General features: G+C 46.9%; 1 protein-coding gene across 3 annotated transcripts in view; it reads right to left on the reverse strand.

The window, feature by feature from the left end:
• Positions 1–14832, reverse strand: part of LOC148543120 (ezrin-like) — a 94700-nt gene that overhangs the window by 37942 nt on the left and 41926 nt on the right. For all 3 annotated transcript variants that reach the window (XM_088454390.1, XM_088454399.1, XM_088454416.1), the window contains exon 3: positions 6808–6891. In XM_088454390.1, coding sequence (XP_088310516.1) covers positions 6808–6891 — 84 coding nt within the window. The remainder of the gene's footprint in view (positions 1–6807; positions 6892–14832) is intronic.

The following is a 14832-nucleotide window of genomic DNA, read 5'->3' on the forward strand; positions in this document are numbered from 1 at the left end:
TGCCAGGAGAAAAACAGTCTTAAATGTCAGCCACTTGAGCTCCACCGCCTCAAGAGGCTCAAACAGAGGACCCTGCAGGACCCGTAGCACCACCGCCAAGTCCCAAGGAGCCACAGGAGGCACAAAGGGAGGCTGGATCCTGAGAACACCTTGGAAAAAGGTGTGAACGTCTGGTAGTATTGCAATCCGCCGTTGAAACCACACGGACAAGGCGGACACATGAACCTTCAGAGATGCAAGGCGTAAGCCGAGATCCAATCCTGACTGAAGAAATTCCAAGATCCTAGAAACTCGGAACACCTGAGGATCATAATGTCTGGACTCACACCACTGAAAGTAAGTGTGCCACACTCTGTGATAAATCCGTGCTGAAGCAGGCTTGCGTGCCCTGAGCATGGTACCAATAACCGAACTGGAGAAGCCCCGAGACCTCAAGACGGCTGTCTCAAGAGCCACGCCGTCAAAGACAGCCGACCCAGATCCGGGTAAAGGCAGGGCCCCTGAGACAACAGGTCCCGACGCTGAGGAAGAAGGTACGGAGCGTCGATGGAGAGGCTCCTGAGATCGGAGTACCAAGGACGTCTGGGCCACGCCGGAGCTACCAGCACGAGCATGCCGCCGTCCTGCTTGAATTTCCGCAGAACCCGAGGAAGCAGGGATATCGGAGGAAACAGATACGCCAGGTGAAACGTCCATTTCACCGACAGCGCGTCCACCAGACTTGCGCCTGCGTCTCTTGTCCTTGACCCGTAAACGGGCAACTTGTGATTGTGACGGGAGGCCATCAAGTCCAGCTCCGACAGTCCCCACCTGTCCACGAGTAGCTGAAACACCTCTGGGTGAAGCGACCATTCCCCGGGATGCACGTCGTGACGGCTGAGGAAGTCCACCTCCCAATTGAGGACTCCGGGGATGAAGACCGCCGAGATCGCTGGAATGTGACCCTCCGCCCAAGTCAGGATACGAGACACCTCCGACATCGCTGCCTGACTGCGAGTTCCGCCTTGGTGGTTGATATACGCCACCGTGGTGGCGTTGTCGGACTGCACCTGTACCGCCCTTCCGTGAAGAGCGGGGCCGGACGACTGCAGGGCCCTGTATACTGCCCGCAGTTCCAGGATGTTGATGGGGAGAAGTGCTTCTTCCGCTGACCAACGACCCTGAAGCGACAAAGAGCCGGTCACTGCCCCCCAACCCCGGAGACTGGCATCCGTCGTGAGCAGGACCCAGTCCGGGATCCAAAATGGGCGCCCCTCGACCAGATGAGCTGTCTGAAGCCACCAAGCCAAAGATTGCCGAACGTCCGGAGACAACACCAGCACCTGAGAGCGGATCCGGTGAGGTAACCCGTTCCATTCTGACAGAATCAGCCCCTGCAGGGGCCAGGAATGGAACTGGGCAAATTCCACCATGTCGAATGTCGACACCATGGACCCCAGAACTCTCATAGCCGAATGGACCGACAGGCGGCAACGGCTCAGGCAACTGCGTATCCGCAGCTGTAGGGAGGCGACCTTCTCCGGAGTCAGGAAGATCCTTTGCTGACGCGAATCCAGCAGGGCTCCCAAATGAACCATCCGCTGTGATGGAATCAGGGAGGACTTTTTCCAATTTATCAACCACCCGTGTGCTTGCAGGCAAGCGATCGTCAGGTGGAGATGTTGAAGCAGTACCTCCGGGGAGCTCGCCAGCAACAGGAGGTCGTCCAGATACGGCAGCAGCCGTACATTCTGGTTCCGAAGATGTGCGGCCATGACCGCCATAATCTTCGTGAACACCCTCGGTGCCGTGGAGAGACCAAAGGGTAGCGCCCGGAACTGATAGTGGTGTTGAAGGATAGCGAACCTCAGATACCGCCGGTGTGAAGATGCTATCGGAACATGGAGGTAGGCGTCCTGGATGTCCAGGGACACCATGTAATCCCCCGGTTCCATCACCAGAATGATGGAACGTAACGTTTCCATCCTGAACTTGGGAACTCTGAGGAATTTGTTCAGAGACTTCAAGTTGAGGATAGGGCGATGAGAACCATTGGGTTTCTGCACCAGAAACAGAGATGAATAATACCCCATCCCTCGTTGTGATAGAGGAACGGGAACAATGACCCCTGCTTTCAGCAAGGACTCTATAGCCTCCTGAACCTGTAACGCCTTGGTCTTGTCCTGAGAAGGACTTGTGCAGAAAAACTGGTGGGGTGGTCTGTGCCGAAAAGACAGGGCGTACCCCTGGGAGACCACTTCTCGAACCCAGGCATCCGTGGTGGTATTGTGCCAGCACTGGGCAAATAGAAGAAGTCGGCCTCCCACTCTGAGGTCCCCCAGAGGGAGGCCCGTCCCATCAGGCCGCAGGTTTATCTTCCTGCTTGGAAGAAGGGCGCCGAGCACTCCAGGCTTGCTTCTTGGGTTTAGAGGCAGTCTTACTCGCAGACTGTCTCGGGAAGGACTGAACTTTCGCCTTACCCTGAACCCGAAAGGAACGAAAAGCCGAACTCCGAACCTTAGCAGGCAGTGCCGCCGAAGGGAGGAAGGCCGACTTGGATTTAGCCAGGGTGTCCACTATTTTGTCCAAGTCCGGACCAAATAGTAATTCCCCATTGAAAGGTAAGGCCTCCAGACCTTTCTTTGAATCAGAGTCCGCTCTCCAGGACCGCAACCATAAGGATCGGCGGGCAGACACCGCTGCAGCCGATACCCGCGAGGTCAGCAGACTAGCATCTAAAGAAGCTTCTCCAATGTAAGAAGCAGCGTCCCTCATTTGTCCCAACAACGCCCGCTGGACATCCGGAGCGTCGTCCGGGAAGGTATCTTCCAATGCATTGGCCCACCCCTCAATGGCCTTGGCCACCCAGGAGATGGCCATGGACTGTCGGGCCACCGCCCCGGAGAGGGAGTAAATAGACTTTAAGCAAGTCTCAACTTTCCTGTCCGTGGGATCCTTCAGCGAGGATATCGATGGTAATGGTAAGGTGGCGCCCCGAGTTAAACGGGTGACATGGGAATCCACCGCCGGTGGAGTTTCCCATCTTTTACAATGTGCCTCAGGGAAGGGGTAATTAGAAGCCAACCGCTTCTGAGGAAGGAATCTCTTACTGGGCGCCTGCCAAGCTACCGCCATATGATCCGTCAACTGATCCGACAGGGGAAACACCGCAGAAGCCACCTTAGTTTTTTTGAAACTAGGAAACTTCGACTTAGGAACCGGTGCCTCATCCTCTATAAGAAGAATAGCTCGCACCGCCCTAACTAGTGCTCGCACATTAATGGACGACTTGGTATCCATTTCCTGGACCGAGGCGTCCGAGTCAGTGTCATCAGGGACCTCCCCATCATCTGAGGAACCCTCTGAGTCCGATACCTGAGCAGCCCGTGTCATGAGTGGGCGTTTTGAAATCCTAGAAGGCATGTCAATCTGCAACATTGACTGAAAAGCAGAGGAAGCGGCCGCCAAATTTTGCACGGAGTTGGAGAGCACATCCATCCATGGTGGAGGAGTCGCCATAGGGGCCTGAAAAGGTACCACAGGCTGCTGCGGCACAGGGGAAGCCTGTATATACATAGGCAACCCCGCATAGGGACCTACTGATTGAGACCCAGGAGGACTCCGCAATAACTTCGGGACACCCGGGGAATGGGGGATGGTCGGCTGGGGCAACGCCCTAGTAGGGAGAGCAGTCGGGACCGACAGACGGTCCGCAATAGACACCAGCACTTGAGAAAACATCGCCCACGGTGGTTCCTGCGCCAGAGAAGGTCTGGATGGGCCAGGAGCCACCTGGCATCGACTACACAGGCCATCCTGTGACAAATCCTCCCTATCTACTCCTGCAGAACAGCGTCCGCAGGAGGCCAACACCGGAGCCACTGAGCGCTCAACCTCCTCGTCTGACATGACAGAATATATTATATAGTCAAAAAATATATCTGGCAACAGGGCAGAAGAAAACGCACTCACCGGTGTGCTAAACAACAGCCCACAATACGGCACTGTGTAGCACACAACTGTATGTGACGGACCTCACAAATACGTGATTTATATAGGTGAGGTCTGCAGAAACGCCCCTCCCCCACACACCTGTAGGGCTTGTAGGAGAAGTAAAGGGATAGGTATAAGCTGACAGTAAGCGGAAAATAAGCACAGACAGGCAGCACTAGCAAAAGTCACATACCATGCAGGGAGATATACTCACTGCACCTTTCCACTACAATCAACCTGCCCAGATTCAGTGTCTGGGAGGGCTATAGTGCTGTGTACGCTGTCCTTAATCAGGGGAGAGGTACACAGGGGGACCGGTCCGCGTGCTCCCTGAAGATCTGCGCTGCCACTTGTAGAAAATGGCCCCAGAGACCTCAGAGGAGGAGTGGCCGTGTAACTGCAGCTCAGCGACGCCAGACTCCGTGCTGAAAGGCGCGCTGAGCTGAGGGGAGGAGCCGCTGACAGGGAAGGCTTCCTCCCCTGGCTAGCATATTAACCCCAGGGCTTGCCGGCATCCCGCTTGCCATATATCCCTGGTGGTCTAGTGGTCCCACGGGTTATTCCTCCTCAGAGGGGGAGCCCGCCGCCACCGCTAGCGGCCCCCGGTCTGTCCCCTAGGACCGGGGGCAAAGGACTGCATGTGCAGGCAATACCCGCGAGCCGCCGCTAATCGGCGACTCGCGGCTTACCTTGTCCCCGGCGAATCCGGCAGCAGTCCAGGGAGGGACCCAGAGTCCGGCTAGTACGGACTCTGGCCTCCCGCCGCGATCCCCAGTGTGGCGTCGCGGCGCCAGCGGGGAAGGAGAGCGGCAGCGTGGGCGTCTGCATAGACAGCCCGTCGCTGCCACACTAGAGCCTCTGTTTTAAAATAAAAATCTAACAGGCTCTTTTTTTTTTTTTTTTTTTAAATAAAAATAGAAAGCTTTTGGGGGCTGCTCCTGCAGCCCCCCTGCGCAGGTGACTCGACTCCGGCCGGGCACCAACTCAAACTGAGGTGCTGTGGCCGGGGGCGGGGTATAGAGGAGGACGGACCCAAGTGCATCCTGGGAGCAGCTAAAGCTTTAACTGCGTGGTGCCCATGGATCCAGATCCAGCTATACCCCAAGGTCAACCCTGTGGACCCCCTATGGACCCTGAAGTAGAAAATACATTTAATGTAATGATATAACCACTGGTCTAAACCTCAAACTCTGTTCATGTTTTCCAGGTCACTCAGCAGGTACACAGGTGTATTCATTACTCACTGACACATTTTAAAAGATCCACAGGTGGAGCCATTTATTTCACTTGCGATTCTGTAAGGAGACCTGGAAAACATGCACAGAGTTTGAGAACCTGTGGTTTAAAGGCCCCCATACATCAGCAATTGATTGCAGCAATCGTGCAATTTGCAATCGATTGTGTATAAAAATTTTTCCTTTTTTCAATCAATTGAAGAATTGCCACAATCGATTGAAAAAGGGAAAGATTTTTATACACAATCTATTGCAAATTGCACGATTGCTGCAATCAATTGCTGATGTATGGGGACCTTAAGGCCCCCATACATCAGCAATCTGAAAACTACAATTGAACAATTTGAAGATTTATTGCCTGATCTTAGGATTTCCCAATCTAGCAATCTGCGCCCATACACTACAGATCTGTTTTAGTGATTTGCAGATCGATTGCAGCAAACACAGATCTTCCAATCTTGAAAGGCCCATCATTTTGATAGAAATGGTCTGCAGATCTGCTGATCATGGCCATACACTAGCAATCTACAGTCCCAATCGATCTGTGAAATCCAACATGTTGGACAATCTGATTTAACAATTCCAATCACTTTTTGGTTGCAATCTGCAATCTGTGAAGCCCATACATTGCAGATTTGTATACATAATTGATTGCAAATTGCTGGATTGCCAAAATCGATTGCTGATGTATGGGGGCCTTTAGACCATAGAGCATTTTGTACACATGCCAAAACAGGTTCCATCCTGCAAAGTAGGTAAATACTTTTATGTACATATGTGAGCTGGGTACACACTTTAGGTCAACAGGCCGGCTGAATCTGACTATTGGTAAGTGTATACACACGCACCAATTCATCTGCCCGATGTGCCGGGCTTGACAGCTCAAATGGGCAGGTAATTGCCCACCCAGTTGAGCTGTGAATCACCGCCAGCTCCCGCAGCATGTGTACAGGCGATCCGCAGCATGTGTACAGGCGATCGGCGGGTCGTCCGTACACACCAGCAGATGGTAGATATATCTTTCAGATATGTCGGCCATCTGCTGTGCTACACAGCAGATCGGATATGTCTGTGAATTACGTAGTTCACAGACATATCCGCTGTACACACCCAGCGACGCACTATAGATATATCGCGCATTCAATGGAACGGGCGATATATCTATCATTGTGTACCCAGCTTAACTGTGGTTTATGCAGTGTTGCTCATACAGACTAAACTCCAAAAAGAGAACATAATATTAACTGTGCAATATACAGTCAAGTCCCAGAGTTTGCTGAATATTATTTTTCCTACAGCTGTAGTGGACAGTGTTTCACCCTAATAAGGGCTTGTGTGCTAACAAATCATTCTACTTCTGTCTTTCATTCAAATATGTCATTCCCTTAGCGGGATCTTATCAAACATTTTTATAGTCTCTAGGAAACTATCTAACTGGTAATGGTTATCTGCTTTCCTATCAACAGGAGAAGGAGCAACTATTAATGTATTCTTTTTCGGTGAATGCATTGGGTGAATTATTTTTTATTTTGAGTTGATTAACTGTAGATAACATGCTCTATTTTGACTTGCAAAACATTTACAATATTGCAAAGCCTACCTGGTCAAAAAGTTGTTTGCCAGTAGTGCTGGGCTGTATGGAAAATTCCAGCTCTGCGTCCATAGTGGTGACCCGTACATTGACCTGAAATAAAGTATAAAAAGAAAATGTACTTACACTCCAATACAAATAGCTTTAGGCCGACTTAGAAACTACTCAATTCAAATAAAACACAAACTATCAAGTTCCAGACCACATACTTACCTTTACATTCACACTGAATTTACGGTAAGGTTGTGGGGGAACCTTGCCATACACACTGGGAGAGTTATGCTGACATCCTATTTCGGAATGCTTAACAGAATTTTTGTCCGCAGATTATTTTGTGGGAGGGATGATAGCGGTAAGGGCTTTAAAACATCCAAACTATGTAAAACAATTGAAAGAACTATACACAATATGTGATCTCACAGCTGAGAATCCGGTCTTGCAACTATCTCAATAAAATGTTTGTCCTTCATAAGCGAAGATTGGTTTAAGAAATAAGCAGCCATTTGCATTGCTACATGTACATGGCTCCAGATTCTCTTTTCACATAATAAAAGTATGTTAGGTTTCATTTGTGCTCTATACAGTAGAAGGGAACAAGTAAATCCTTCCGAGCCTACAGAGGCCCATCGTCATACATCTATTCCTGTGTGGCGCAGAGGTTAACTTTAAATAATATTTTACAGTGGTCAAAGTCATCCTTCAGATTCATTTCCCCATAAATGTGCACCTGAAAGGTAAATATATGGCTGTAAAGACTACTTGCAATTACAGGCACCTTCAAGTTTTACAGCGGGGAGTAAACTATTGTCCGGACACTGGCAAAACCTATCATGCACAACAGATTAACCTTCTGCACTCCTTAGATCTCATTTAGATGACCTTGGTTTTGAATCTAGATGTATACTGTAACTAAAGAGCACTCATGCACCTCTAACTTGCTCTCAACAAAAGGTACACGCCGATCCACCCAGCTGCTTTTTTAAGAGGATGAAACATTCTGCACCTCCAGAGATGCTGTTTTTGTGACCCGCAAATACATATATGTCCCTGTATAATTGTATGTATTTGCAGAATACTACTGTACTGTAGGTGTGTGACATTACAAAATGCATTTGTGCTCCTCTTTTGCATATAACTTTTACAGTGCGCTGTGGACTAATACAAAATGTAATTAGTATATATATTGGGCACACTTTTCCAAGAGGAGGATACCAATCTTGCAGAACCTCAGAGGTGATGTGACAAGGTACATATAGAGCATTTACAAAGCACTGATGTACACTAATCATGGATAACAGATTTATTTTTGTAGTGTGAACTAATGCTGTAAACCGGTCTAATACAGTCATTGAAACAAGAGCCAAAGTGATTATATTCCTGTTTTTATTACTGGCATTTCATTTTACCACAGTCAAAGCACTTTTTTTGTTATCTTCATCTCTGGCCTGTAGGGTGTCCCCACTTTCAAAGTTAGAGGAGACAGAACAATTTGTAAATCAAATGTATACAAATGTATGCCATGATGTGAGGAGAGGAAGGCAGATGCATAGGCAAACGCAGGGGGGGGTTTCCGTCTGCCTGGAAACCCCCCTCCCCAGCCCGCACCATTACCACAATAGCAATAGTAATATAATAGAATTTTAATAGTGCTGCATGTTCTTGGAATGGTGCACACATCTAAAATAAAAACATCCAGCTCAGGCAGGACGGACCTACTGCCGCATATAATGGATTACTGTGATCACTGGTCCTGTATATGCTGTAATTATGACACGCAATACACTTTGTATGACACATTTTAAAGCTGTTTTAGTGCTAATTCTACCCTCTTCATGGACTGGCCACACTCGCTCTAAAATCAAGCATTTGGAAACCCCCCTCTAGAAATCCTGCATTTGCCACTGAGATGAGCATCAAGCCATAGGACCATTAGAATGCATACAAATGTATGCCATGATGTGAGGAGAGGAAGGCAGATAAGCATGAAGCCATAGGACCATCAGAATGCATACAAATGTATGCCATGATGTGAGGAGAGGAAGGCAGATAAGCATGAAGCCATAGGACCATCAGAATGCATACAAATGTATGCCATGATGTGAGGAGAGGAAGGCAGATAAGCATGAAGCCATAGGACCATCAGAATGCATACAAATGTATGCTATGATGTGAGGAGAGGAAGGCAGATGAGCATGAAGCTACCCTTAGCTATAGATTAATACAATCTCCTGTGAACATGGCAAGATATATAGGGGACTATTTATCAAGCAAGGATGATCTCTTTTTCTGTTGTTTGACAGAAAATGTGTTAGCGCTACATCTCCCTATTTCACAAGAGTGAAACAGCAGAGAGATCACAGATATTCTTTTATTATTGCAGCTCCAAGCCTGCCATATGAACTGCATCGTAGGATCAATTTAACAGACAGCAAAATGCTATGACATCTCAGGCTGGCATTATGCATACTTACTGTGCAATCCGGCATCCGTAATCCTAGATAGAAATACTGCGCATGAGCGATCTCTTACTCCACGCATACGCATGATGGATGTCAGTAAAGTGTTTACTGGCAGGTGCATATTTAGTGGGCAGGTCGCTCCTAGGCATAAAAATAATGGCCGCCCCCCTCCGCCCAATTTTATTATATTCATTGTGTCATTACTTCTACACATTTGACGAATGGCAGTTTAATAAAACAAGACATAAGTTATGACTTTTCATTTTAGTTTTAATTATGTACACATATTTACTAAGCAGGACAGCTTACAGGGACAGTCTGCACATGTCCTACCCATCGACACTCCACTCATAGCCTTCGGTATGGTAGAGTGGAAATATTTTGTAGTTAGTTACTGGTAAATTTCAGACAAACCATACTAAAACAAACGTCCAAGTGCCGCCACCAACAAGTGGCACCACTACTCACTGTCCCTAATGGGAAATTCACCACTGTTTACTGGGCATACGCAGGCTCTCTGGACTGTGCATGTGGACTAATGCATTCACCATGCGAATGCAAAATGTGAATGTCCAGCTGAGGAAATCAGACTTTAAAGCAAATGCTATCCTTTTCTGTTGGCTTTGTGTATATGTGATACTGGGTAGTGTTTGGGGGAGTTGTGTGAAGTATAGTTTGACAGAAGCGGCCTAATCTAGAGCAGGAGAGAGTGTTCTACAGGGTGTTTCACTCGCTATTGGCCCCAAATTTCTTCTTATAACTTTGAAAGTAATTGATGTAATTTAGTGAAATGTGACACAGACATACCTTGGTCTATGAGAAACATGAGGAAGTCATAGCAAGTGTTGAAAGTGTTCCCCATTAGCATCCAGGCCAGCTTGAACGCATCGCTCCATGTTATGGAAAGTGTTAACCAACATATTGGGAGTCATCGGGGTATATTTAAGGTGTGGGTTTTTAGAAGTGGCGATGTTGCCCATAGCAACCAATCAAATTCTACTTAACATTTATCTTGCAGCTTCTAGAAAAGAATAGCTAGAATCGGATTGTTTGCTATGGGCAACACCTCCACTTTAGTAAAAAATACCCCACAGTCTCGATTTCCCGCTGAAAGTTTTCTCTCAAGACACACAGACACGAGGAATGTGGACACCTCAATACACAACACCACCGTCAGAAGCAGGAATACCTACTGACTAGCAGTGGTGGCTCCAGAGGTGGGGCTGCAGCACATTCCAAAATTCAAATAGGGGAACTACACTATTTGAATTTTGGACTGCACTGCTGACTAGGGTGGGGAACAGCTGGCCTATACTTCGCACATGCGTGAACAGCTGGCCTGGATGCTAATGGGGAAGACTTTCAACACTTGCAATGACTTCCTCATGTTTCTCATAGACCAAGGCATGTCTGTGTCACATTTCACTAGATTATGTCAATTACTTTAAAAGTTATAAGAAAAACTTTGGGGCCAATAGCGAGCGAAACACCCTGTATTAGGACATGATTAGAGGACAGGAAATGTTAGAGATTAGGAAAAGGAGACTAACTAAATAGAAAGTGAAAATATCTTGATTCACCCGATGACAATCTCTATGTAATTGACATCAACACTTTATATACAGAAAAAAAACGGTTTTAAAAATAGATCTGCCATAGAAAACATGGCTGCCAGAGGGAGGTATAACACAAACACCTGCAACAAGTGAGATGCCATGGGGAATGGGGATAAAGAAGATATATTGAAGGTAAAGGTGGGTACACAATTTTACATCCAATTTCCCTTGAGGCCAGAACATACAATATTGAGCACACACACTGCCCAATATCTCATACGATCAAACAATATATTGTATCGTTTGATCGTATACGATTTATCGCTGCTCCCGTACACACTACAACAATCACTGGCAACATATGACATCAATATTGGCCAAATCGGATGGACATATCGTCTGGTCTGGCACCTAATCGCCAACGAAAGAAGTCGCATATGACCAGCAGGAGCGCGCAATAGTGCTTACACACTAGCCGATATGCACAATTTGTCGTGCTGATAGTAGTTTGAAGGGCCAGCTAAGATTACATTGTCCCCAAGTCTTGAGAAAAAATTAGATTGAGAGCATGAAGAGTGGGAGTGCTGTGTCAGAGAGAAGCCTAGAAGCAGAGGCATTTGTATGTTCAAGAATGGTGATCTTGAAAACCACCATGAAAAGGGTGAGTATGTCACAGGACTGGAGTGTGTATATGTTAAAGGCAAGAACCACAAGTGTATACAAATAAACGGTGTACACTGCACTAGTTAAAATTGAGGAGCTAGAGCAGCGATTACATTTCAAAATTTTAGTTGGAATTACTTTAGACCTAATAATACTAAAAGCCGCTTTCAAAAGTTACTGGGTCACTAACTTGTTAATAGCTTTTTATGCAGATTGCTTTCCAAGTGTAAAAAAAGTAAGGAGCTTACTGTTCACAATACTGAACTAAATCTGTAGGTTAAAAAGGGTCTATAAGCATTAGATGGGATACAGTCAGTATCCCGGCGTCCGCGATGCCAGAATCCAGACGCCAACATCCCGACTGCCGGGATACCGAAGGTAAGTAGCAGGGTTGAGGGAGGATGCGGGGTTAGGCACTAGGGGGAGGGTTAGGTTTAGGATGCGAGGAGGGTTGAGGTTAGGTTCAGGCACTAGGGGGGAAGGTTAGGGTTAGGCACCAAAGAGGGAGGGTTAGGGTAGGCAGAGGGGGAGGGTTAGCATACCGAACAACAAGTGTCGTTATGCTAGCCCTGTCGGGATGCCGGTGTCGGGAATCTGAAAGCCGGCATCCCATACAGATTCCCATTAGATGTAGATGATGACGAACAGCAAATCAGAGGAGCATGGCCTGAATTCACAATTGCACAGTTGCCATACTTCCCTAATTTCAAGGGACAGTCAAATATTTTAAAGCTGTGACACTATTTTTCAATACTGTCTAAAATGCGATGTGGCTCTGGGTGAGTAGCAAAGGCAGACTGTGGCCATGTTTCTCCACTCATTTTTCCTTGCACACAATAGAGATGCGCAGTAACATGAACAAAGATTTCTTACGGCGATAAGCAGTAATGTGCAGATCCAAGAATAGGAAGACTTGAATTGCCCCCTTACTGTTTGTCCTCATTATCTGGGCTTTATATAATTACATTTCTTATAGTGAGTTATTTAAATGCAAAAAAGTTAAAATACATTTCAATAAATATGACAACAAATGGATTCTCCAGCTCATGATGTATGTAAATGTACTAGGTCGGCAATGTCCCTGGAAACTATTTATCATAACTGCAAGTATAAACAGCCGTCTAATATTCTAGCTTATATATAAAATTCATTGGTCAGTTTGTCTGTGTCTGGTTATGCATTTGGACACCCCTGCACCGATTGGGGTGAAACCAAAGTGAGGTTGTCCAGTTGGATCCTGGCCAGGTTTTAGGGTGGGGTTAGGGTCCTGGTTCAGACCTCACGTTGGTGTACGCTGGGCAGAACTTTGACCTGAGAGCCTGTAATGAGCCTTCCACTGGATGGATTTGGTCAAAAACTTCCCAGAGTGGCAACATTGGATCCCAGAAGACATACTAGAGGGTTGAGGTCCCTGTCGGAACTTCTGTTGGTGTACGCTGAGCAGAACTTTGACCCGGGGAGCCTGTTCTGGGCCTTCCACTGGATGGATTTGGATGAAAACTTCACAGCAAACTGTGATCAAACTGGATGAGACATTGCCTTTCAGCATGACTGACACCTGTCAAATGGTCACTGGATGGCCGCATACACTGACTGATCACACTTATCTCTTCCAGGAGGATATCTTAATTGGATTATCAGGCACTACGGCCGCTTTTGTCAACTTGTGTTGCGATATCTGCCCAATTGTCCATTATCGGCTGTGACATTGTAGCATGTGTGGCCAACATTAATCACAACCATCTCTTGCAGAAGGTGATTTCAAAATGTCACTGTAAATAAGCTCTCCCATAACAGAGGAGTATATTGCCTTAACACAAGAGCTGAACTTCACGAACACCTACTAGTATAATGTAATTGTGTATAAAAAAATATATACCTTAGATTGTATTAATATCGACAAATAAGTTCCCCTTAATTATGTAAATACTGAAGTGAGATTGATGATCAAATTCGTGGCAACAGCCAAACAAATTGTACCACTGACAACATGACTCATTGTTCTTACATTCGTGTACATTGCACATTTACTGTTGAATTTTATCTTTGTCCTGTAAAATACTTACACAACAAGGTCCATGTTTACTAAGGAAATGCCCTGCCTTGCTTCTTTCTTTACAATATACCTAGTGTACAAGAGTGAAAGTAACAAGCGGCTGCTTCTTTGTGGTTTCTTGCTGGCTGGATTGGAAAATGATGATTATCAAAAATGGAACCAGCACACAATTAATTACTCCAAATGTATGGGATTTATAAACCCTGTGCTGGGAATCTCATACAGTTAAGGTGCATACACACTAGACGATGTGCTCATGATGCGATATCGTGAGCAATTTCCCTTGAACTCTCCCCGGCAGCTCCCCGGCATTCCAGGACACGATGTGCAGCAAAAGCTGCACGATGTGTCACAACATCTATTGTGCACGATATAAAGATTTGCCGATCTTCAGATCGTGCAGGGTAGCAGATAACTACTTGCATGGATCAGGGATATCTGTGCTGCATGCATCGGTCTGTAAAAAAATAAACACAGATGCACAGACGTCTAAGTAAGATCCCTCCCCTTCCCCAAAAGAGCAACCAGCCCCGGGCTGTAGTGGTCCAGTGCTGGTTGTGCAAAATACGGGAGACAGACGACGAAGGGTAGGCTCCCCCTGTATTTACCAGAACCAGCACCAAACTTTTTCTAGCGGGGGGGTAATGCCACAGCCAGGGGAACCCTATCACCGGATCCCTGGGAAGCTGGGGACCCCCCCAATAAAGGGGTCCCCCTCTCCAGGGCAGCCCAGGCCTAGGCTGATAGCCGGGCTATCACCGGAAGTCAAAGGTGAGAACCGCGAAAGTAACCTTGTTACCTTTGCGATTCTCACCATTGAAGTTAATGGTGGGAACCGTTCATTGGCTGAGAGGTGGAGGGCTCGCCTCTTTCAGCCAATGAGCACTCAGCAGCGGGGTTTCCATAGTGAAATTCCGCCGCTAAGCTCTCATTCGGGAAGTACCGTCCGTACCAGAACCGAATGCTTTGGGCGTGGGACTCGGTGATATGGTTCCCCTTGCTGTGGCATTAGCCCCCCACTACAAAAAGTTTGGTGCTGTTTCTGGTAAATACAGAGGGATCCTACTAAATTTTTCCCCTGTATTTCCAGAACCAGGACCGGATCAGAGCCCAGTGCTATAAGTGTTATATATAGTGGGGAGTCAGATCAGAAAGGGAAAAAAAAAAACCCCAGAACATAAGCCCATACCCATAAGAGGACGGGGAGTGATGGTAGTAAAGGGTGGAAGAAACCATGATGGGATAAAAATTACCTTTTTAGAAAAATCTCAAATCCTGCTATAGAGTGATACTAAAAATA

Source organism: Taudactylus pleione, unplaced genomic scaffold, assembly GCF_031769625.1.
Source record: "Taudactylus pleione unplaced genomic scaffold, aTauple2 ptg000006l, whole genome shotgun sequence".
NCBI classification, from domain to species: Eukaryota; Metazoa; Chordata; class Amphibia; order Anura; family Myobatrachidae; genus Taudactylus; species Taudactylus pleione.